At 39.9% G+C, this 25,838-nt stretch overlaps 1 protein-coding gene across 5 annotated transcripts; it reads right to left on the bottom strand.

Moving 5' to 3' along the window:
* Positions 1 to 357: 357 nt before the first annotated feature.
* Positions 358 to 24,776, bottom strand: CPSF6 (cleavage and polyadenylation specific factor 6). Of its 5 annotated transcripts, none has more exons than XM_084492105.1 (11): positions 24,662 to 24,776; positions 17,428 to 17,637; positions 15,445 to 15,548; positions 14,523 to 14,668; positions 13,640 to 13,813; positions 12,084 to 12,588; positions 10,767 to 10,859; positions 9,695 to 9,810; positions 9,201 to 9,354; positions 8,249 to 8,440; positions 358 to 776 (listed from the first exon to the last, which is right to left on the bottom strand). In XM_084492105.1, the coding sequence occupies exons 1-10, from the start codon at positions 24,719 to 24,721 to the stop codon at positions 8,254 to 8,256; spliced, it is 1,749 nt and encodes a 582-aa protein (XP_084348231.1). In that variant the 5' UTR covers positions 24,722 to 24,776; the 3' UTR covers positions 358 to 776; positions 8,249 to 8,253. The 5 variants fall into 5 exon arrangements, with proteins under 5 accessions (XP_084348231.1, XP_084348229.1, XP_084348230.1 ...); XM_084492103.1 differs by having other exon boundaries at positions 8,249 to 8,443; XM_084492104.1 differs by having other exon boundaries at positions 358 to 8,136; positions 8,249 to 8,443.
* Positions 24,777 to 25,838: the final 1,062 nt, after the last annotated feature.

Consider the following 25,838-nt stretch of genomic DNA (forward strand, 5'->3'; position numbering starts at 1 on the left):
CAGAGCCCTGGGACCACCTTTCCCCCTATCAGACCGTGAGGAACTGCAGTTTTTACAGTTTTATATGTCAATTAGCAAATTCACAAGCCACCTAGGCAAACACTGCTAGAAAGCAAAATAGCATTAAAAGGTTTTTGGAACCATCTGTCTTCGTATCAAAATTGAGTGTGTGAGAGCAACATTAGTATGTTCAACTCACTGAATGCAAGATTAGGTTGAGGCATATGCAAGAACTATTGCGATGTTTTTAAAGACAGCATCAATGTTTTCATTGTAACATTATCTTTAAATATTGCTGAACACAAGACTTTCCCTGAGGTGTAAACATCAAATAACTTGAACAGCTTTACACATCAGCCCCATTAAACAGTTTATTACAACACTACATCTACTGTAATCAAAGTGGTGCTGTGTACAGACATTATCATATGAACATTTTAACATGAACAAACTACTATAAAAACAAGCATTTACTTGACTTTTTCCAATTGCTTGCACATTATAATTGCCAAATGTATATAACCAGTAATAAAGTTGCAAAAGCTATAAGGTTTAAATCACACAGGTTTCCCTCAAATAAAACAGTTAAGCAACATAAAAAAAGTAAAAGAGCTACTGGTTACCATGTATGCAGATTTGCTTTATTCAGATCTATTCCTGTTCATTTTATCCATGAATCCTTACAGGCTCAGTTCAATCACATGAAGCAAACTGCTGGACAAGCATCTTTCCTTGAAGAACGTATCTTGTCTTGCACGCTGTTCCTCTTCCTTCAGCTGTAATGTGTCAAAATTTGTGATGTAGATTTTGCTAGTCCCCATAATACACAGAAAATTGTTGGCTTATCTATACATACACAAGTCGTGCATCTACTTCACCATAATGTAAACTAACACAAGATACCCGGAAGCAGTAGCTACTTGTTTGTGCAAGAAATTGTTTCCTAGTACAGCAGTTAAAATTGGTGTTGTTGTACAACAGGATCGAAAGAACAAAAATTCCACAGTTAGAAGTACTGAATGGTAAAGGAAGCAATAGCTACTGTTCCTGTGACTGATGGAAACATTTATATAGAACATTTCCTAAAGTATGCACTCTGCAAGAATAAACGAACAAGCACGTAAGGTAATTTTGCCACAACTAGGTTTTTACATTTTTACCTGCCCACTTACAGAAGATTTAAACTGATTTGACATTTGAATAATGCACTGATTGTATAACGAAGTGGATGGCTCACAGCTCAGTAACATTTAAAAGTGCACAGAATCTGGTACCAATACTCCAAAATTTTCAACCTAGTAGCAAGCAGGACAGGCTTCACATCTAAAAATACACTCTTGATGTTTTTTAACCACGCAAACCCGCTCTTCAAATAATACAACATAGATCTGCAGGTTTCCTCACCTAGTTACCCTAGGAAAAAACCCAAACCCTACTCCCTACTCTCAACTGTTTTGGCAAATAAGGAACCACACCATTCAAAGTTAATTACGGAAAGAGTTCACAAAGTACTTGGGATGGTATAATTCCATACACTGGATTTCAGTTGAATTCCATTACAAACCAGTTAGCTAGCTTCATTTCAGCAATCATTCACAATTTCAACATTCGATAATGTCAAAATAATTTAAATCAAATTGTTTAAAACCCAACACATCAGCTTGTTCATTTGAAAAACAGACATTTAGAGGAGCAATTTCATGACCATACATCAGTACACAGCTGTCAAATATTCTGCTGCTTTTGTAATATTCGTAAAACAGTTGGGGAAACAAAGTATTCAATTTTTGTATAGTCAATTGACACATTTCTTCCTCCCTTCCTCAAGATGACAATTAACGGTAACTTTAAAAAAAACAAATAACCAAGAGCTTAAGCTGTATACATTACAGTATGCAAGTTCAAGGCTGAAGCAGCAAGGGGAATTTTTTATTTGCAGACTTTGTTCTCAAGTTATCCATGCATCAACCAGTAACTACTCTGGGTGAATTTTCTTCATCACAGACCAAAGTTTCCACAGGTACTTGTGTTTTTTTCCAAGGTACTTGTATTTTCTCAGTAGCTAAGTGACAAAGTGCCGCCTCCTACCACAAGCAGACTCATGCAGAGCTGCAGGCTAAGGTAGTGCACACAGCGGAGAATTTCAGGTTTTTAGTGGAGAAACTCGGTGTATGACAGCTGTGAGTCTGCATGTCAGAATTTGCTGCTCTCATAATACAATTGCTGTGGCAAGAATTATGGATCTTTATCACTTCTATGGCGACAGTTAACAGATCCAAAGCACCGTATGTAAGATTTAAAACCCTAGCATAAGAAAGCTTCAGTTCCTGAGAATAACTCGCTAGATTTGTAAGGGCACTTCTGGAACTACAGGAACTTTAAGGAATGCATGATAAACTGTATTTAGAATTAGTACTTGTCAATGTAGGGCTCTTAGGATGGTCAGCACCACAATAAAACTTTTATTTTACTTTATTTTTAAAAACATGACCAACTAAAATCCGAAGTGGGGTGAATTTTGTTTCCAAGTACTCTGCCCATATACCTGGGCAAAATCAGAAGCTTTGCAGTTCCAAAGGGAAGAAATTAATCTGTATGGATTATACCTTCATCAACAGCCCTTTTCAGTATTCTACAAGCAAGTAGAATATTGAAGTAAGAAACAACTTGGAAAAAATGAATCTGTAGTTAAGCCTTCTTTTTGCAATGCTGTTTTGCCAACTGCCTCAAGTTCATGAGCTATCTGTCCCAAGCACGTATATATTAGGTTTGTACAATTTAACATCATACAGCAATCAGTTTCTCAGCATTTCTACTAATAAAACCCAAATTGCAGACTTGTCTGTTAAATAGTGAAGTTGTGGTCTAAAAGCTATGTTTTTATGCCAGAACATTTCAGAAATGAAATCCCAGAACTTCAGGGATCAAACATTTTTATACTTATGCAAGATGCAACTTGAGCATTTTCACACCCCCAAACCAGACTCTTACACCAAAACCCAGTAGGTATCATATAAATATAAAGCATCTTGCAGTAACAACTGATTTTTTTCCTTTAATTCCAATCATCCAAATAAGCATATGAAAGCTTTAAACAGCTTTCTGAAGTGCGAAAATTCTACAGTAATTTAAAGCTGTATGTGCATACATCTGTCAAGTTTGTAAGTGTAGTTATTTATCTGATATTTTCAGACCGAATTTCAATCCCACAAAATGTTCACATTTCAGTAAAACGCATGATACATATTTATAACCATATCCTAACAGCTCCTAAGAAGGAATATAATTGTCCTTTATTGTACTCTATACATAAAGAAAAAATATACAAAAGCAAAAAACCCACAAAAAAATCAGCTTGAAGGCCAAAATTTGTTTAACTTTATCTAGATCCCAGACTGTCAGACACCTTCAAGTATTGTGATGTTTTAGCTATAATACAGTGAGAAGGAATGATTTGCAAGCTTGACTCTGTCATTCTGCACGTAAATTATGTATCAGTCTCTGTCCACCATACATGTACAAATAACCTATTCTACCACCACTAACAACTTCTTCCATTTGTTTCATTGTTCCCCTATTTTTAGTGTACTTACCTGTCATCTTTGATTTGATGTTGATTTTAAGTTCTACACTAAGATTGAACAATTTCTTGATTCTATAAATATTTTTGTATGGATAGAAAGAGAACAATCCCAAGCTACAGTTTGTTTCTTTATGTGGCTTTTCCTACTGTCCCAGCCTGTCTACTCACCAGAGACAACTGATGAACAGAGGGGTGTGTTCAAAAACCAGATCTTGAGTTTACAAATCAAAATGCTATGAGGTTGGCAAGTATATTTCACATTAATATATGAGGAAGACATAGAAGGTAGATCAAGTAGATCTGTCTGCCTTAGGAAAATACAAAATGAAGATCTTTCCCTCTCTCTTTTTGGGAAAAAGATATCAGTTCTCAAACCACAATGAGCAAAAGGAAAAAAATATTTGTTCATTCATTCTTTGGAGAAAGCTGTAGGAAACCAATGTTTTTACTTGCAAGTAAAAATTATTTGTTCAAATGTTATAATGACTTACAGATGAGTTTCTTGAGGAACTTCCATACAGCCCAAATTTGTTAATACTACTGATTTCAGAAAAAGAAAAAAGCAGGCTGTAGGGAATCAAAAAACTTAACTGTGTCTTAAGATACCTCATAAGACAACAAAATTACAGCAATGTTCATGGAGGAAAAAAAATCATAAGAACACAGGCTTTTCAGTTCACTTGCTTTTTCAAACCATCTTATCACCCTTGAGGAAATGAGAGAAGATACTGAACATTAACAAACAACGGATATGCTTCTGTAAAGCACCGCGACAGCCATAAAACAGAGTTTAAGAAGCATATCGAACAATGGCACTGCTTGACTCTTTCACTCTAAAGTAGATTTCAAGTATTGAATCAGATGCAAAAAGCATGAGTTCTCTGATGACTGCTAAGAAACACATGAAAAATGCCAGCCCCACATATATGTTTCCTCGAAAAATACACATAAAAAAAAGAGATTAGGTAAATAATGTTCATAATAGCTCAATATTAATAGGATCTAGAACAATCCTGAACATGTACATATATAACTAGGGTCTTGAACAATGCTACCACGATTCACTTGAGGTTCAGTTATTAACTAGAAGCTTATAAAAACAACCTACAAAAATAGGCATTTTCCTATTATCTACAAGATTTCTTAAAAGGCTAATTTCATACTTTGATGTTTGCTAACACAGTTACAGGACAGTTCCTACTTACACAGACAAAATATAACGTACCTTTTTAAAACTATCAAGTACCATTTCCCCTTTTAACAACACAAAAAAAAAAATTACAAGCGTGTTAGTTTTTAAACCACTCCAAAGCTGAAACTACTTCAGAGACCTGAGAGCAGTTTCTGAAGAAGCATATGAGCCTCAAAAGTACATTAGACTAAATGATTTTGCTTACAGTGGTTTGAGAATAGAAAAATCAGAGAAAAGCCACAAAATATGGAATACAAAGTCTACATACATTATCAACTGTTACATTGTTAGTGTATTTTTTCTTTGCAATTCAGTCCAAATCCAGTTTAAATAGGAAATAATCAAATGACCCAATAACAAAAACATAAAATGAAAAACTTAACATTCAGTAGTTATAGAAATTCAGACAGATTAAGATTGGGACAATGTATCAGCTAGAAATACATCATTAAGTATCAGATAAACTAAAAAAATCTGTCTTAAAAAAAGAATCAGGACTCATGCTGATGAAGTTACATTACTATTCTGTTTGTACACATGCATTTTGCTGTTAATCCTTCTCAATACCATTCTGTTAGCTTTCTTGACTATTACAAGTCAGACATTTGTCTTATACATCTGTTGTTCTCTTTTGTATCTATGTGCAAAGACGTTTCAAGAGGTTACAGGTAATTCAGGTTACAGTAATTCTGTAAAATGGATTATCAATGCATGTGAAGCCTTACTCTAGCGAAGGCACACAAGAATCTCGTGAGAATTTAATTTTAAATCAGAAAGTGTACAAACAGAAGTGTAAATACCTGCTATGGTACATCTGAACTTTTTAATAGGGTTTTATAATGAATACATTTAGTAAGTTACTCCAATTTAATCCATCTCTAACTGTAAGTAAATACAATAATACAAAGTGAATTTCACTGTATACAAAAATATTCACAATGGACCTTTAAAATCCTTCCGAACTAGGCGTAACACTTTTTTTCACTTTTTTTTTATATGTCAGTACAGTATCACATTTATGACTGTAGGTACACACAGAAATAAGAAGTATAGGTGCCATTCATAGGGTGTAGGCACACAGGCAACTTCATGTTACCTGATAAAACACAGTAATGTGGGGAGTAACTCTTCCCAGTACTGCTGATATATATATATAGTGATTGAGATTGTTAAATCTATTTATGAGTATTAATTAATGTAAAGAGCAAAACAAAAAAAAATGTATGGCAACATACATCTTGGTGAAAATGAAACATACAAACCAAAAGATCACTGTACGCTTTTATGTGTATTTATATTTATAAACAAAACTACAGTAAAGCCTTTCTTCATTAAGACAGAAACAAGACAAAATGTTTACAACTTAACTTTTTAAAAAAATACCAAATGTTTTCATTTACATGAGGAATACTAAATTTGCCCTTTAAACCAAATTATTAGGACCTATTTTCTTTGTGCAAGGGTATCTTACCTATGCAACTCCTCTGACAGAAAAGAAGTCCCAGCACACAACAAAGTTGAAAGAAGTTGTATATACAAATCCCACCTGAACTAAGACTGAAACCTCAGTTTCATTTTTTTTTGAAATTGTGCTTAATTTGTTATAAAATGCAGCAACCTAACAGTATTGGTCATGTTTTCTTGGGGTGAGAGGGTAGGGAATCTGTACTGGGCAAGAAATTCCACATCTACATCCACAATAGTCTAAATACACAAAAATAAAAGCTGTATTAATAAAGCACATCAAGGGTAAAAAAAAAAAAAAAAGTTGCCTTAAGTTCCATGTTAACAATTTTTAGTATAGCTTGCTCATCTCCAACAGAAGTAAAAAACTCATTCAGCTCAATGGTTACTTCCCATTAGTAACTATTGGCAAATTTCACAAATATTATTTTATGATAAACGGGAAAAATCCATCAAAAATCTGACATTTTTTCAATTAAGAACAACACTTGCTATTTTTATGCCATTCCGGAACTGTTTCTGTCATTCCATTTCTGATGACAGAAAGTGGCATGAACTACTGCCAACTTTATTTCAGTTTCACCTTCCTATTAAAGCCTTTGACTCCCCTTCTCAACATCCATTACTGCTTTTTTAGAGTATGAACCCAAGACAATATCCCGCTTAACACTCAGTAGACTAGTATATTTAAGATCAGATTTTGTTTTCTCCAGAAGGAGTCAGTGACACAAAAGCCTAGCATGGAAAAACTGACATTCAAATAATGCAAAATTATATAAATATTTTTACTTCGGAGCAAGTTACAATTTATATGATTTCTAATATGCTTTGCTCTATTTAACTTCTGAAAATGAACTTCCATGAATAAATGCCATAAGCAAATCTGGAAATTACATTTGGGGGCAGACATAAGAAATCGAAGTTGGGCAGACAGGCAAATCTGCTGGGTTTCAGTTTGAATGTGGATGTGGTGAGAAAGTTCTAAAAATGGAAAAGACTACTGCGGCAAAAATAGGTAGTTTTGTTCTGTTCTCCCCTTATTGTCAAATATAAGGAATCGTGAGCAGCTCAAATTACCAATCCTCAAAATTGTACATCATATAATGTGATATACATTATATACATCATATATGTATTTTAAAGCTCTCAACAGTACACCAAAGAAAATGTTATTTACTGTGCTACTCTGTAGCTACCTAGACATTTGATGCATGAAAGACTCCAGAAACATGACATAAAAGAACATTTTAGCATGTCAACAACCAGAAAAGAACCAACCCTTGTGTTGTACATTTGTTTACTAGTCTTCAGAAAATGACTTTACTGTCAGAGAGGGCAGGGAATGAAAAAGCAGGGTGGTGGGGAAAAACCAACCATAAATCTTATTGAAGATAACACCTAAATTTAGCTAAAAGACAGAAAAAAGTGACTGGCCACATTTTAGAAAATAACAGGCAAAGTCTATCTACGTTTCCTGAATTTGAGTAAAACTCACTGAAACAAAAAGAATCTACTAGTGCAAGGACGGCAGCTGTATGTACATGTTCCCTATACAGATACAATCCCCACGTGACATATGAAGGGCTAAATGCTGCAGTCCTCACACAACTAGATGTTTTTTTTTGTTTTAGAATACAAATGATAAATACAAACAAATTTCATACGATCTTTTAAGATTACAAGAGAGCAGACATCAGTCTGACTTACTGCTTAATAAGAAATGGCTCGATTGCACTTCATAACAATTAAAAACATTAATACCACCTAAAATTAAAAAGAAGGCATGCCAACTGCAGAAAAGAGTGACACAAATACTCCCTCCCAAGACCAGAGTTACCTGTCATTACTTACCTGACTTCGTTTCAGATGCTAAAAGAAGAAAGTAATTCAGTACGTTCTGCAGGACCATTTAAACGCAGATATTAATGGTGTAAATAATCCCAAATCTAGAGCACTTTTAGTAATTCAGTAACAGTAGAACAGTAAACTTAAAGAACACAAATGCTCACCTTCTTTAACGATGGCGATACTCCCTCTCTCTGTCTCGTTCTCTGTCGCGATCTCTGTCGCGATCACGATGCCTCTCTCTTTCCCGACTTCTTTCCCGGTAATAGTCATCATGGCGATCTCTACTACGTGATTTGTGGCGTCTGCTTTTTTCTCGTGACCTACTGTGGTCCCTCTCCCTGGATCGTTCACGTCTTCTAAAAGAAATTACTTCATTAATTTTTTTTCTTCAAAACACAAGCCACTCACATGCCAATTCTGTATTCTGTTGACTAGTAAGAATTGGATCAAAAAAGTATATATGAGAGAATCATCTCCTCAGATGTGAGAGAAATAACTCTTCGCTGAGATGCAGAGATGTTTTTGTGTATAACATGGAAGATATGAAAGGTGGTGATGGCTAACAGCAGTTACAAATAGGTGTCATCCACTTCATAATCAAGGAAAAGTCAAAAAGCACACGTTCAAAATGGAGGACAGCTGAGATCATCCTCTGCCTTAAATGATTAAATGATTCCGACAACATGGCTGCTCACTGGGGTACTGAAAGTATGGGCCAAAACCAGATGTCTGTGTTTTTATCATTCAAAATATAAAAAAAGATGTTTGCTACATTATTTTTCAATAGCAAATTATTATCAAATTATACACTGGACAACTTAACTGATAAAGTAAAATTCAATTTTGAAGCTTACAGGCTGCAATACTACCGTGTAGAAAAGGATACTAATTAAGAACTAAGAGTTAAAAAAGTCGTCAGATCAAGTTTAAAAACAGGATTAGTTAAAAAGCAGATTATTTAAATTCAAAATCCACACTTGGTTCTTAAACACATTTCTTGTGCACATGAGCGAATCATTAATCTTATCACGACTTAGTTTCTTTCTCCTTTGTGAACTAATCTTGCCCTACACCTTCCCCTTCAGAAGGGCAGATGGAAGAGGAAAGTTTTACCTGGATCCAGAACCATAAGACTTGGACTCAATTCCATGAAGGCAGTCTTGAAGAGAGCTAATAAGAACTTTACAACGATCATCAGCAGATACTTTGGACTGTTTAATTAAGGAAATTGCAGTTACCAGGGTCTCTATAGCACTTCCATAGTCCCCTGAAAACAATATAAAATCACTGTGAGAAAATTGTATCAACTAAAACAAAAAAAATTCTATCTGTAGTAACATTACCATTCAGGATGTCTTCTCTTCAATAACCATCCAGATCATTTACTGTAGGACTAAGCATTAAAATACTGTCCAGATCAGTACTCAGAAAGCATTCACAGACATCAGCTGGAGTACAGTACAGAAACAGTCATAGATTGTATCTAACTTCAGCCTCCTGAAAGCCATATTAGCAAGACACGGCTTCAAGGCTGTGGGTTTCCTGATAGAAAAACTCTACTCTTTCTAGCTGTGTAGAATAGAAAACATTAATAAAGCTTTACTAACCAGCACTGGCATCTGATACAGCTCTTGAAATGGCACTGCTTGAGATCGCCCTATTTCTATTCATGATTTCTTCAAATTCTGCTTCACTTAGAGGTGTCCTTGCAGCATCCATTTCTCTGAAAGTAATAAAACTACTATTTAAAAGATTAAGAAAATGTTAAGGAGTTATCATTGCAGTTTTAACAATCCAAGTTCACAACTTTAAGCAAAGTGACAAACAGAAAAGAAAGCAGGATCTGGGTTTGGTTTGTGTTAAGAACCATGTTACAGTACAAAATCCTGAAAGCTTAAAAAAGGATAAAAACAAACAAACAAAATAAATAAATAAATCAAAATATTCTTGTTCATCCCATCTATTTTGAAAATTCAGCAGCACTTGAAACTGTGCTTTACAAATATTTATCATTTTCATAAAATCCTTCAAGGTATGTGAGCAGATATTACCCCAATTGAATGGATGTGATAAGGTATGTACACAGATAACGCAACTTTGAGCAAAACTAGGAATCTTCTTATGAAAATGATGGAATTAAAACTGTATGATACCGTTTTCCAGATTCTTAAGTAAGACCAGAGTACTGTAACTTACGAAAAGCAACTATAGTCTGTCATTTTTAAAACAATATATTATCCGAATGACACTTCAACATTTTACAGCTAATTCTAGAATTTATTTCTGGTCAAGTTCAAGGTACTTCAAATATATCTACAAATTGGTCACTGTAAAGAAGAAGCAATAAATGAGAATCCTTGTACTCATTACATTTTAATTATTAGCTACCTATAAATGGGTTACAAACAGAAGTTAACCTACACAAAATTGTTCTCAGAAGTTTTGCAGCATCCTATTAGCCAGTCTCTGAACGATACACACAATCCGAAGAAATGTGTTAAGAGATAAAAGTTGAGACTGTTAAACTGACCCCACTGCTTGATATTTCTAAAATAGCGTTAGTTCTTCTGGTAGAAAGAAAATGCAGAATAACAAGCAATGCTATCCTCTTAAGTGCAAGAAGTGGAATAAGATCCTATAGCCAGTTTAGCATAAGAGGAAATGTCTAAAAATTCATACCTCCCTGAGTTTTGAGTATTATTTTTCGTGTGCCTCCCATAGAATGGAATATGTAATTTTTCTCTTATGGGCATGTTATTTCCAGTGAAACGCCTATGATATATAATTAATGACAATTTAAATAGTTATGGATGATAGTTTTAACATTACTAATGAAAATACTGGACAGTAAGTTATTCTGTCCTATCCCCATTCCTTCCCTCCCCAGCCATGCTATCAACTGCAGACAACTTAGATTTTGTCCATCAAAAAAATAAAATAAAACACCTTATCTTTATTATATTTCAGGCAATTAAGCCAAATGCTTGAATTTCTACAGTTTCTGTATTAACATAATACGTACAAATGCTTGCTTTTCTTTTTTTAAACTTTGTGCTCATATGTAAAAGAAAGATTCAAAGCAAAGTGCCTGTGCAGAGAACATTTTAGGTAAGGGAAGTCTCTCTAAATAGCAGTAAAACCACAAGTGACAAATCCACACGTAACTATGCACAAGGTATCTTTCTTACAACTTATCCCAAGATGTTCTAAGAAATACAAATATGGTGAAAATTAAGAAACATCAGTCAGACATAGATGCTTGAAAGCACAAAGACGTTTCGAATGATGTGAAACACTTGACAAGGCAAGTCAGAGAGACTCAGAAACCCTGGCCAAGATAGGATTAACCACAGAAAAGGCCACTGCTATGAGCACAGGAAGACTGTACCAAGTAACCAGAAGGGGCTTAACAGGAAAGGAAGATAAAAGTCTTGCAGTAAATTCCCACCTGTTTTTTGAGTCAAAGACTAACTTTGAATTGAATCCTTCAGGAAAGAGACAAGCAGAGCTACTAAAAGATGAAAATAGTATGGGCTTGGTGTGGCACCATACTCAACATATGCACATATTCAAGGAGGAGAATTCCAAAGCATTCTAAGATGACAGCTTGCAAAGCAAGACGGCAAAGGAACAAGTGAGAATTTTGAGTTAAGACAGAAGCACAACTACAAGCTACTGATAGGAAGTGATATAATAAGTTAACATGTAGTACACATGGAATAATGACACTGCCAAATACAAACAGTGAAGACAAACAGTTCAAAGCTGAAAATGGAAAGTAAGATTACTAGTGTCGCATTTTAGGATTTTCTTACTGCTATGAACATATTTCTTAGTTATTTCACTGAGAAGTAAACGGGGCAAATGTGAAGACTGATTAGACCTCTTCCGCTTTTTTTCTCACTTTTAACTAACATTTGCATTAAAAAGAACGATCAAATGCATCCTACGAGGCATAAAATCTGCTACGAAGCACATTACACCAAAAGCACTCACCTGCCAGGTGGCCCATAGTCACCTCTGTCATATGGTGGAGGTCGGCCATAGGGATCTGTCGGAGGTGGGCCACGGCTGTCTGAAGTAGGTATGCCACTATTGGCAGGTGGGGGGAAGAAAGCTGGATTCACATGTGGTGCAGGCGGTGGAGCACCTGGAGGTGGCCCAGGGAGATGTGGAGGAGGAGCGAGAGTCAGGGGAGGCCCAAGAGGCCCAGGTGGACGCGGGGGAAATGGACCCGGAGGTGGAGGTGGACCCTGCTGAGGTGGTGGAGGACCTGGTGGTGGCCCGTAGCCTGGAACTGGTGGTGGAGGGCCTGGAGGAAGGGGCCCGAGAGGAGGCTGACCAAAAGGCTGTCCTGGAAACAGAACTGGTGGTGGTGGACGGTCACCACGATTAGGAGGTCCAGCTAAAGGAGGTGGGAGGACCTGACCAGGAGGTGGAGGGCCTGGTGGGCCTGGTGGACCAGGAGGACCTAACGGTGGACGTGGGGGAGTTTGTCCAGCTAAAAAAAAAAGAAAAAAAGAAAAAAAGAAAAAAGTTAATATAAAGAAATGAGTTAGTGAAATAACTTTTTCTTCTCAAACAAAAAACCCTCACTGAACAATTTGCAACTTGTGTAAGACATGCATATCTTGCACTTTGGGGTCCAGTAGCTTAGTAAATTTATAATAATTACTTTATTATGAACATCTAAAGAAAACATTAGTAACATGAAAACAGACCCAAAAAAATCACTTAACCAGTTGCTATTGCTATCGAAATAAACCAAAGCTTACAAAAAATAAAAAAATATTGCACCCTACCTACCCCTACGGCTTGCCTTTCATATGGGGCATAAGATATAATGTTTATTAAAAATATGTGAAAAGCTATATTGGAGAATATTTGGCTCCTACATTTACCATACCTACTTTCAGGTCCTCATTAGTGTTTTTTCAACCTACGTCCCTTTGACTGCTAGTAGGAGATCCACTACAGAACGACGTCTATTAAAAAACAGCGAAGCTGAAATGAGAACTTCACTGTAATGCAAGCCTGATGTTTAAACAGAGATTTGTCCCAGATCAGATACCTGACCATACACAAACACCCTGCTCTTTAAATTTTAGTATTCTAAGTGCCTGCTAACTGACCTGTCATTGGGCATGAATCAAAGCTACATTCTTGTCTTGTGCATATTTGTAATGCAATGAAGAGCTGTTATTATACAGTCTGCAACATAAGTATTCTCACCCCATATAGCAAATCAGAACTACACCACAGAAAATACAAGTCTACTCTGTAACATGATTTACCTCGATCTTTTTCATACTTAAAGAGACATGTACATTGACACACTATAATGTCCCTACAAACACTGTTGCTAGCTAATTTAGGAAGCACAACTCTGCATTTCAACAACAGAGTAGGGTAGACACCTACAATCCAGTGGTGAACAATCATTATAGCATATTAAGTGAATTGCCTTGATTTTTGTAATTTCCAAATAACTACACCGCATTAATAGAAGAAAACAGAAATGAAAACGAAACCCCACGCATTAATTGTTTTACCTGGGAAAGGTGGTGGTGGCCCTCCCGGCCCTGCTGGCCCAGGGAATCTGTCTCCACCTGGAATGGCACCAGGGAAACGGCCTCGCCCTCTGTTACTTGGTGGGAATGCTGCTCGTGAGCTTCCTCCTGGAGGCCCGGCTTTACCTTCCCCTGACATCTGGCCAGACTGCGTGGCTGTGATGGAAAAGCAAAAGTGTAATTATGTAAGTCAAAATAGGGTAAAGCTTTCCAATTCTCAGCCCGAAGTTTTATGCAGCACTGAAGTAAAACTTTATGAGCACCGCCTTGTTCCTCCGCACCTAAGAAAATAAGGGGCCAGAGTGGAGAGGGAAAAAGTGCTAAAATACAGCAGTGTTCCAGTATCCCCATACTAATCGAACAGCAACTGGGGAGACTGTCAGTCCTTGCTTTAATGCAGCCTGAGGCCACTCACTGTTAGGACTAGAAACCACGAGACAAGGTGTTGTAGGAAAGCACATCACAGAATCTCTCTTCTCCACATGATCATAAGCACAACTTATCCAGACATGAGAATTTAGTCCCATTTGTCTATGAATGTCAAATTTCTAAATACTCTTGTGTTTTTTTTTTTGTTTGCTTTCAGTTAAATTCACAAGAATGAATTCAGAAACCTTCTCCAACGGTAAGACAAATGTTTTACAAAGCTGCAATCTTCTTCCAGTAAGTGCCATCTCCTGCTAAAACCACAGACCTTCAATATATTGATTTTTTAGAGGATTTTTTTTTTAAACAAAACTGCAAATTCATTTACATAAGTATTTTATAGCTATTTTAAGCTGTGCAGAAATTATCAGATGCTGAAAAAAAATGCAGTATGGCTTTTGGAATTATTTTTCCAAGACAGCACACAAGAAAGACTTACTTTTCCTTGACTGCATTTCAAACTGACTCAAAAATTGTTTATTACATGGAGTAACAACAGGATTCTGCCCATGCAATTCTCTTTTAGGCAGCAAGTCCATCAGCTTTTTGGAGGATGCTTCTGATCCCACACCCACAAGGGCAAACCTGAAAGGAAGAAAAAAAAAAAAAAAAGGTTACACTGCAGTTTTTCCACTCCTTGGAGATCCTAATGCCTCATGAATAAAAGTTTAACAGAGTAAGCGGAAGGACACCTGAAAAACAAATACAGAAACTCTTTCACAGATCTTAGCCCAGTTTTAAAGACAGATAAAGTAACTCATTCTAAGATACGTGAAGAACCACAATGCAGCAATAACATGCAGCAAAATATACAACAAAGGTCGTTTTCTGGTAGAGTATCACCTCACTATATATGAATTAATATGATCAAGTTATTATCAAGAATTCACTGTGTTCTCATTACTACTGCCATTAGTACTAAGGAGAGACAAAGGCAGTCAGTCATGCATGGAAGATCAGACTGCCAGTGAAAAATCAGCTCAAGCACTCACTTCTAACAGTTAATAGAAAAATCAGGCATTTAAAAATGACTCAATAATGGGGCTAAGGGGAAATTGTATTTACATTAGGAAGAACATCATTGTCACTACCACACTAACTGAAACTTAGGAAAAGAGTCTTCATGAACATCACCAATAAAATCTAACATACTAAATAGTAAGACACACAACAGTGCCATAAAATGTACATCTGGAATTTAAATCATTAGTATGAAATTATAAGCCCAACCATCACTGGATGTCAATAAACAAAGGCAATCAGTTTACATACTGACAGTCATGAAAAATCAGAACTCTTCCCGATGCCCATCCTCCCCAAAGCCAGTTTATTTAAAGAAAAAGGAAGTGACAAGTTCTTACCCTTTAGACTGGCCATTAGCACGATTTTCAAAAAATTTTATCTCCAAAATATCATTTACCCCCAACGAATGAACTGCTTCAGTTAGGTCTTCATCTGTTGTCCACTGAAAAATATATTTTAAATATTCAGTTATGAAAACTTATATGTAACATTATGGAAAGGACAACCAAATTTTACATGCTTTTTTTTTTTTTGTGCGAGCTGTCAAGAGGAATACTTTATTCAGGTTGCCAATATTTTCTGACTCTTACAGAGCAGTCATCGACATTTTAAAATTCTCAGAAAATTAAGTTTTAAAAATGCACACTTCCTCATAGCATGTGTTGCCCCCGTTCCACCACACAGTATACCAGCTACAGTACGCCAAAAAACATTTATATCTAACTTTTCTGAAAGCACTTTTTCAAGAGTATCAGGCTTAAACCGAACTATTTTCAACCCAAACGATCCTATGATTGATTCTATTTTAATAACCGTTACATTTTTGGACATCCAGTCCATTTTTTTTCTCCTATCAATTCCATCTCCAAACCTAAAGTCTATTTTTATCACCCTATTATTAAACTGGTGCTCTTTAAGACAGCTTTGATTAGGGAGAGCCTAGACACTATTTGCACAGAAGTAGCAAGATTTACAAACAGAAGATGGGAAAAACAGCACAAAACCTACGGTTATTAACAACTGTTTTCACTTCAACCCACTTGCTCTATCTTCCTGTTAGTTACTATGTAATGTTCAACAATTTCACACATATTCAAAGATGTATAACACATTAAAACAATTAATACTCATGGTTTTCTTCCTACTTCTCTAACTCCATCATCTCTTTAAATCTGGTATGGAAACTTCAAAGCAGGCTTTCAAGATTCTTAACCACTTATCTGACCTCCCTCAAATCAAGGCTTCTTTTAAAACTTTAATAAATTACTTTGCTGAGATCTAAACACAAAGGAAACAAATACAATAGTGACGCTCAAATGAGTGAATGCACTTGTGGTAACTTCATTTGTGAAGCCAAATAATGAGTAATAAGCAAAAATAACAGTACTTGGTGGCCTATCTACTTTAGAAATCATGACATTAGACTTGGATGAGTTCAGCTGATTCCATTCATGTATTTTAGAGCAGTACAACTGTTAAGTCAATTACTCTCTTACTTAACAATTAGCTCCTGAAATTAGGATACTATAAAATTAATGAAGTATCCACAAATCATTCTTTCTCAAGCTTAGCACTGGCAAAAATTTCATTGCAAGGGAAAAAAAACCTGAATGAAAATTTTGCATGCATGGACTTTGGTAGAACTGGATTTCAGGTGAAGAGAGAGGAGCTCCAGTTAATTTAGCTACTGACCAGCTACTTGCATTTTGATTAAGTGCAATTGATTGAAAATACTTTAATGCTGACAAAAGTAATTGTCTGAAGGGCAACTGTAGTTCAGGGAGTTACTGTTACTCCCAAGACTGCAGAAATAAGCCTAAGGGCGAACATGTGAAAACAGCTTTGTTGCAAGAGTCACTGCTCTGGAAAAAGGCAAAAAGCATTTTCAAGAAAATCCCAGAGAATCTTAGTTTCTTTATAAACTAAAAACTTTGGAAAGGGATTACTTAAAAACAGGTTTGTTTGGTAGCCTTAAAGCATCTCCAAGCATAAGATGTTTGACAGTTTAAGTTTGTTCTCTTTCATTCAGTTCTCTGAAAAGATGGTGGTACCACAAATATCCCTTCATAGCACTTAGAACCGCAGAGAAAACTTTAAAGGTGATATTTACTGAAAATTTAATCCATTTTTAGACATCAAGACAGCTCCAGGCAGGTTCACTAAATTGCAGGTTAAAAAAAAAAAAAAAGAAAAAAAGAAAAAAACCTTATTTGCTGCACTTTTAATATTTCATATAACAATTCTTAAATGAAAAAACACAAAGAATTATGTTCACAATTTTGAAATTGCTGGCTTCATCTGAATAGTAATAAGGTACTTACCCAAGTAAGATTTCCAATGTACAAGGCAATTCTCTTTCCAGTATACGTGTAGACAACGTTTGGTGCAGCTCCTTTACCTACATCATCTCCAACTGATGGTGGGAGAGAATCCATATAATCACGATCTTCTGGGGCATCTCCATTATTTGCAGACGGAGAAATCACATCATCGTACAAATCGATCTGATCATGTCCACCATATTCAGCTTCCTAAAATACAAAAAGCACCTAATTATTAGTTTAACTTTCTTAAAACTTAGTGTAAAAAAAAAAAAAAAATACTCTGACAACATTCCACAGACACAGTTAGTTTGACCTAACACCTATACAACATCATCCACATCCATTTTCATCCCCATGAAAATATATCAAATTCTTATGACTTCTAATGGATTCTAAACGACCGAAAAAAAAAAAAAACAACAAATACCACCTCCAACTAGCGTTTGGCACTGCAATGCTTTCAAACCTGTAAGATAAACAGAAAACCCAAAAGACACAAGCCCTGCTCCCAGAATTACAGCCATCAGCAAGTACAAGCTATATGCAAAGTTCCAGCATTTATTTATTTTTTTTTAATCACAACATTTGGTAGAATGAACAGACCAAGCTTCAAGAGGACCAAACTGATAAACTCTTGTATTTCAGATTTCTACTGCATTCCAAACTTCAGTTTTACCTCCTCATTCACAGAGAGGCCAGAAAGGGGCAGAATTCTATTTTATTTCATTAAATTTAATAAACCTTTGGGTTTGCGCCTATTAAATATTTATTTATTCATGGGTTACAGAGGGACTATTCTACAGCATCAAGGCTGCCTCCGGAACATTTTGGTTGAGAAAATTATCACGGGGTTTTGGAGTGAATCGCTCCCTTCTCCAACTGCATACTACCTGCTACGTGCAAACACACGGGTCAAAATCAACCAGCAGTCCCTCAGATACATTGAATTCTAAGCATGGAAGGAATATTTGGTCCAAAAGACCAGACTGAACGTAGCCTGAGGGAGACCATGAAAACAGGGCATTAGGAAGATGGAGAGCCCTGAGCACCAGCTACCTCAGGCTGCTGATGCACTCCTAGCAAGACATACTGCTTTTGACTACAGAGGCAGCTGTACTCTCATCACAGAAGATGGGCAAGCAAGAGAAGAGTTAAAGAGAATCTTCTTCACAACAATATGCAAAACAATTTTAAAACAGTGTAAACTTCATCAGCGGGACTGCTTAACTCCAAACAGGAATGAATAGGTGGCGCAGATTTGCATTAAGGAATTACTTTTCAAAGACTTCCCGTGATACTTTCCATTTGTCATCTTATACAAATCATCCATCATACTCATCATACACTGGAGCAAGTCCAGAGGAGGGCCACAAGGATGCTCAGAGGGCTGGAGCACCTCTCCTGTGGGAACAGGCTGAGGGAGTTGGGGTTGTTCAGCCTGGAGAGGAGAAGGCTCTGGGGAGACCTTACAGCGGCCTTCCTGTAGCCAAAGGGGGCCTGCAGGAAAGGTGGCTCTGTCAGGGAGTGTAGTGACAGGACACGGGGGAATGGCTTTAAACTAAAAGAGGGTAGGTTTAGATTAGATGAAAGGAAGGAATTCTTCACTATGAGGGTGGTGAGGCACTGGCACAGGTTGAGCAGTGTTTAACGTTAACCTTCAAAGCTTATATAGCGACTTCTGGAAGTGGTTTTGCCATATGCAGAGGCTTCAAATGACTGCAGAGGGTTCCTGGACTCTTCCACGCCGATCCAGCACAGAAACTGCTTCACTGAGTTCTGATATTGGAGGTATTTCAGGGGCTGCTATCTTGTGAATGTGCATCTACAAACCCACATAACCGTCTCAGATAGAACAGCTCCGGATACCAGATATGGTGATCAGAGAATCGACTTGGATTTCACAGAAAACAGGCTGCAAAGCCAGCAAACTTAGTTGAAAACCTCCTCTATTCACAATCATCATCAGATGATCAGCTCTCTTGGAAGCATAAAAACATTCATTATCAAGTGCTACTCCTGCCAAGAGGATAGCGCTACAACAAAAACCAAAACCTGATACACAAAGTTTCGGCAGCATCAGTCAAGTAGATTTGATCCTCAGTAAACTGCACAGGCCCCACATACCCTGAACTTCAACAGGAAATCAACATCTTTTGAGGTAAGTTTATTTTGGCCACACTCAGTAAGAGTTTCGTATTTTCCCTGAGTGTGCCCAGCTCTCTGTCAGTTCGATTCCTCCTATCATCACAATTAATGAAAGGAGGTTCAAAGAACCGCCTGGGACAGGCTGGAACACGGTACCTGACGGGGAGATTACGGCTGATGTCACAAGGCAATTAAGGAAATCCTCTGCTGAACATGGAGTAATTCTGCCCATTTGTGTGGGGGTGATGACTTCAGGGAAGTAGAATTTGGTCCCGGTAGACAGATCCAAACAAGCAGCCACCGGTCTTACGGCAGAGGTACCCCAACCTCTCTCTGAGAAGGCTGAGCTCAGCATTGCCAAGTACCTACCAGAGCAGCTAGCAGTCCACAGCTCTGCTGCACCTCCTCAGCAGCGAGAAACTCCTCTGAAACGGATCAAGTTCCTATTATACAGGCTTTCGGATCACCATCAAAGGAGAGAGAATTACCTGGGCGCTGCGCGTTGAATGTAATCTCTTTGTCAGCTTGTCTGACAGCCTCAGTGCCCTGATTTAACTCAATAACGACCCAACAGCAAACCTGATGCTGCTCACTACAATCTCTCCTCACATCGTGCTGGTTTTGCAGCCAGCGTGGCATTCACTCAGCAGTCAGTCAACAAGGCATGTGGTTAGATGATTAAGAGTGATCTGAGTCAGCAGCTGCAGGTGTAGATAGAAGAGACCCGAGATCTCTCAACGGCTGTTACCCAAGATCCAAAAACCCCTTCCTCCTTCACACACGGACCATGGAGATTCACCCCAACACGCTCTTCTCTCCTAGATGCAGATGAGTAAGAAAGGATACAGGAAGCCCTGCTCAAATAGCTGAGGCTGGAGAAGTCAATGTGCCACCCATGTCACGGGCTGGCTCTGCCATCACCTGACTTCCGCAGTGAAGAGAAGAGCAAGCACGAAAAGAAATGGTTTCTGCTGAGTTACAGCCATTCACAACCCTGCTGATAAACACGCCAAGAAACAGGCTGCTGTCTGAAACCTCAGATCATTTCCTCTGCAAAATCAGGACTGAAATTCCCCATTCAGTGCTATTTGAGTGGCATTGGGTGAACAAAAAGGGCACTGGAAAGATACACCATAAAAAACTCACCCCAGACCAGCTGTCACGCTACCAGTTACTCAGCCCCTCCCCGGTATTTTACATTTTAATTACGCTCGCAGTGTTTTGCAACATTCAGAAATGAAAGGCAAACACATGGAACATCACGGTCATCTGCAGAAGGGACAAATTAAGTGTTACTTCTTTCTGAAGCTTAGCAGCCATACTGCGAGTTGCGGCAGAGAATTGGTCTCTCTCCCCTTTACCCAAGGCTGTTTTGGAAAATGCTGCCTTATTTTTCGGGGGTATAATTTCTTTGAACAGTACGTGCATCTCTCAGATCTGCTTCTTCCCTCTGTTCAATGTGAGAGTCAAGTGCTAAATTACATCCCCAAGATGACAGAAGTGACAAAATTTCATGAAAATAATCACTATAATTTCTGAAAAAAGCACTCAGTTAATAAAAAGCAAGTTATCCATCTTCTCCTTTACTACTTTTTCCAATTCAAAATTACAATGCATGGAGTCAAAAACTTTAAATACGTGTTAGCAAATTCACTTTAAAAAACAGTGGTAGTCCAGAAAAAAAAAAAATCACAAGGAACAGGCAGAAACCCTTCTGGTTCTGATTAGCGCCCGAACGCAGAAGCTGGAAGTCTAACAGAACAGCAGGCCCTTGGTGTGTCGGAAAGAACACACTGTCTGTGGCAGGAACATCTACGATGGGGACACGTTTGTCGGGCCATAAGATTCCCATTTACACTACAGACCCAACCACTCGCAGCTTTTATTATGTATTAGACAAAATAGTTTTTGTCTTTGGCTGCTCTAGACCACGAGGCAAGAGAGTAACATGTTCCCAGGACTCTGCAGCCACAGAGACTTTCAGCCTCCTAGCTGCTTACTCCATCTAAAGCACTTTTATTAGCCAGCTACAAAATACAAAGTTAAAACTCTTTCATTTCTCATTTGTTAGGATTTAATTATCAAACCAGAACTCTTCAAGGCATGGTTAGATAAATCCATGATGCAACTACACTTATCAGAGTATAAGCAAAGCAAGACGTTTTGCCCCAGCAAGAGATCCTTCTGATCAAGCAGATGATGTAACAGTAAAGCAGAGATATATGCTGCTTAAGCTGGCAGTAAATACTGTGTGTTTTTAAAATAGTTTAATTATGTGTGTATTCGTATGCATTCCTGGGAACAGCAATTCCTGCTTCTTACAGGTCACCAGCTACGCGTGCAGGGAGCGCTGCGTTTCGGCAGCTCGTCTCAGAACAAGACCCTACACTTAATGTGAAAGGCTGCTGGGTGGAGAAGCCAGCTTCAAAGAAGAAAATAAAAAATGAGTCAAGTAAAGTACCCAAAAAAGGAAATACAATTAAAAAAAAAAGTTAGATGCAATTGGCGGGAGCCAAGTGAAGTAAAGCTGTAAGCACAGGGACAAGAGGATGATGAACAATAAGTTAATGAAAGGGGAAGAGGCATCGCAGACACAGTTCTGATGAGCTCCAGATGGGATGGAAAGAAGAGCTCTCGCTGAACAGCTCTGACTTGGAGTCAAGTCAGCCAGCTCTTTGCAACCTACGGCTGGTTGCAAGCCAGTCCTCAGCTTTCATTCAGCTCAGACAGCCTGGAACCCCACGGGCTGTGGTCTTTACTTCACCCTTCTAGCCTGTGGCTCATTTAGTGCTAATCAAGTGGAACATCTTCCCACCCCCCGGACAAAGGCATTAAAAATATCCCCGAGGACGAGCACCTCGAGGCCTGAACAGGACAGGGCAATGAAGGGAAGCTCATCAAGCCACAAGCCCTAAAAGATCTCCTTACTACAGACACAACCAAAAGTTTTGTCCTGCCTTTGTTATAAACACAGTTGTACTGTCCACAGACGACCAAAAAAGTGACAAATTAGATTTTTTCATCCCTGCTACAGACAAAACTTGTGGAAAAGGTTCCTGCAGCCTAACTCAAATGAATATTGAGGAAGTGAACCACCGAATTCAAGAACAACAAACAGTTGATTGTTTTACTTATCAAGCAAACTTTCCTTTCAAACACAGCACCCCTTAAGATACCTGCTACCCAAGTTGCCATCGATTGTTTTCTCCCCGCAGCATTTGCCACCTGTCATCTTCACCCCTGCACAGCTCTGCTGAACCACGTCCTCCGTGCCATCAATTTAAGCTGTCAGCTTCAAATCAGAAGCCATGAGCAGAAGTTTCAAGAGGGCCTATCACAAGGACGACGTCAGGATTAAAGGTAGTAACACCGTAGGCGGTAACAACCAGCTTTTGTTCGTGCTTCTCTGAAGGAAATGGGGAAGTGCAGAGGTGTCAATCACCCCCGGTACAAATTTCTATTTTAATGTAGCACAGTTCAACTGAGCAGGTCGTGAGACAAGATCAAAGTCTCAAAAATCAAACTTGGAAGAGAATAAACAGCCAAATTTTACAAAAATGAAATAAAAGAGCCAAGCTGAGAAAAAACGGGCACCAGTCCCTTCTCACTTTTGTCCCCTATGTTCTACTCTGCACGACTCACGAAGCAGGGAAGCATCAGCTTGCAAAAATTTAGCCCCAGTGGGATTGTAACTGTGGTGAGCATGGTGAAAAGAGCAAAAGCAGCCCCTCACGGCTGGAAGAAGCTAAGCTACCACAAGACTGTCTACATTTGTGCCAGCAGCCTTCCTCGCAACGTGGCTACAGGTGGTATTGGGATCGACCAGCACTGAGTAGCCCAGGACCGAGGTGCACAGAGAACCCCCATCAGTTTTGCTCTGGCAGCATGTGTGTGCACTGTGCTTCCAGCCAGGAACTGCTCTGCTTCGAGGGCTTCTGCATATACGAATGAAACATTACTGGACTCAACTTAATTTTCCAGGAAAACTTGATTCGTTATCAGTACTTCACCTGGAACTGACCAAAACAAAGCCAAAATTAACACAGAAGCTGATGGGACGCACTCATATGCTAAATGCCATTTGTGCTGAGGTTCAGCCCCACTTAAATTCCTATAATGGGTCTTCAGCTGCAGGAAATAAAGTTTCCCGAGATGGCTTTAAGTTGCCAGCATGACTAACTCTGAATCCCATAACCTAGTACCTGTCTCCCGGTTCTCTGGAGGGCGGGCAGGCACTGGGCACCACTCGGTGAGCCCGGTAAACCTGTGAGAGAGGAGCTGTGCTTGGTTCCTGCCGTTCTAGGTCAGGAACAACGCGATCTGGGGCGGCACAACCTGGGGAAGGGCAGGATTGGCGAGCAGGCCAGCTGGCACGCCAAGCCACCGCGAAAAAGCGGATTTTGGAGGGAAAGAGGAGGAGGGGGCAGGACAGAACCAGAGAAGTCGGCCGCTTGGAACCCGCCGAAGTTCTGCGCGGCTTCCTCATCAAAATAAATCTCCTCTTACGAAGAGATGCGTTTGTGTTTTTTTTTTTAAAAGTACAGAATAACGAGAGTAAAATAAATAAATAAAGCAGAGGGCAGCTTTTTCCCCCTGGGTAAAGCTGCCACTCGTTGGGCCTCCCCCGCAGCGGGCGGGAGGCCGGGAAGACGCTGCTGTTTGCTGCTGCTGCTGCTTTCCCTCCGCCTGCGAACAATGGCAGCGGCCCGGCCCTGCCACCACCGGGGGGGGGCCGGGGAACGGCACCGGGGAGGGGACGGGAGGGGAAGGGGAGGGGAAGGGAAGGAAGGCGGGAGGAAGGCGCTGCTGGCGGCACCTTGCTCCGTGCCCGCCGGGGAGCTGCCCTCGGCGCCCGGGCCCCCTTCCCTTCCCTTCCCTTCCCTTCCCTTCCCTTCCCTTCCCTTCCCTTCCCTTCCCCTCCCCTCCCTCCCTCCCTCCCCTCCCCGCCCCCCCGGTGCAGGCACAATGGCGGCGGGGAGGCCCCGGCCGGGCCGTGCCGCGGCGCTGGGGGCCCTGCGGGCGGCGCAGGCGGGGCCGAGCCGAGCCCGGCCGAGCGGAGCGGAGCCCTGTGAGGCCCGGTCCGTACCTGGTTGAACTCCTCGCCCACATCGGCGTAGATGTCGATGTGGTCCACGCCGTCCGCCATGATCCCGCCCGGCCGCGCCTCGGGGCCGCCGCCAGCCGCGCCCGGCTCCGCCGCCGCCGGGAGGGGGAGGGACGGGGAGGGGAGGGGGCGGGGCCACGGCGTCACTTCCGCGCCCGCTTCCGCCCCCCCTTCCCGCCCTGCCCGCGCTGGGGGTCGCTGCCCCGCCCCCCCCCACCGCCGCCGCCATGTCGGGCTGAGGCGCGGGGCTCGCCCCGTGAGGCGGGTGTGGGGGCTCCCTGCTGGTCCCCAACCCGTGAGCAGCCCCTAATGCACGGCATACACAATGTTCTTCGCCACGGATAACGTGCTGTGTTGGGCATCGTGTTGCATACCCCAAAAAAAGAGCAACAAAAAACACACACGCACACCTTCTCTGCCTTCTGACCTGACAAAATAACTCGTTTTTTTTTCAGACCGCGTAAAAATAATGTAAAAAATGACTGGAATGAAAGTGTGGGGTGCTGTTTACAAGTTGATTCATAGAATCATGGAACCATGGAACCATGGAATCCAGAATGGCTCCGTTTGGAAGGGCCCTCAAAGCCCACCCAGCTCCAGCCCCCTGCCATGGCAGGGACACCTCCCACCACACCAGGCTGCCCAAACCCCATCCAGCCTGGCCTTGAACACCTCCAGGGATGGGGCACCCACAGCTGCTCTGGGCAACCCCTTCCAGTGCCTCACCAAATTAAAAATTTCAGTGGCTGGGGTAGTTCCCAGTTCCTGGACCAGCATCTATGTCCTGCACTCTGCTGGTTTCACACTGGGTCCAAGACCCATGTGGATACTGCCTCTGTCTACCTCACTGCCCTCACAGTGTAGTTTTCATTGAAAGGCAAGATGAACGGACCAGAAAAGAGATGAAAATCACAAAACCACAACAAGAGATATGGTGTGGAGCACACTGGCCAACAGCCCCTGGGCATGCGGGTTTTTAGGTTATTCCAGGAGTCCCCATCCATTTTGTGGCATACTAAAATTTACCAGGTGCTGACATCTTGTGTCCTATCTAGTTGTTAATAGTTCTGGAAGCCAGAAACCCAGCAGCTGGAGATTGTTCTCAGCTACACTGGGCTTTCCGGGTTAGAGGAACTAACAGCTGCCTTACTCTTTGGCA

The sequence above is a fragment of the Aythya ferina genome (assembly GCF_964211825.1).
Source record: "Aythya ferina genome assembly, chromosome: 1".
In the NCBI taxonomy this organism is placed as follows: domain Eukaryota; kingdom Metazoa; phylum Chordata; class Aves; order Anseriformes; family Anatidae; genus Aythya; species Aythya ferina.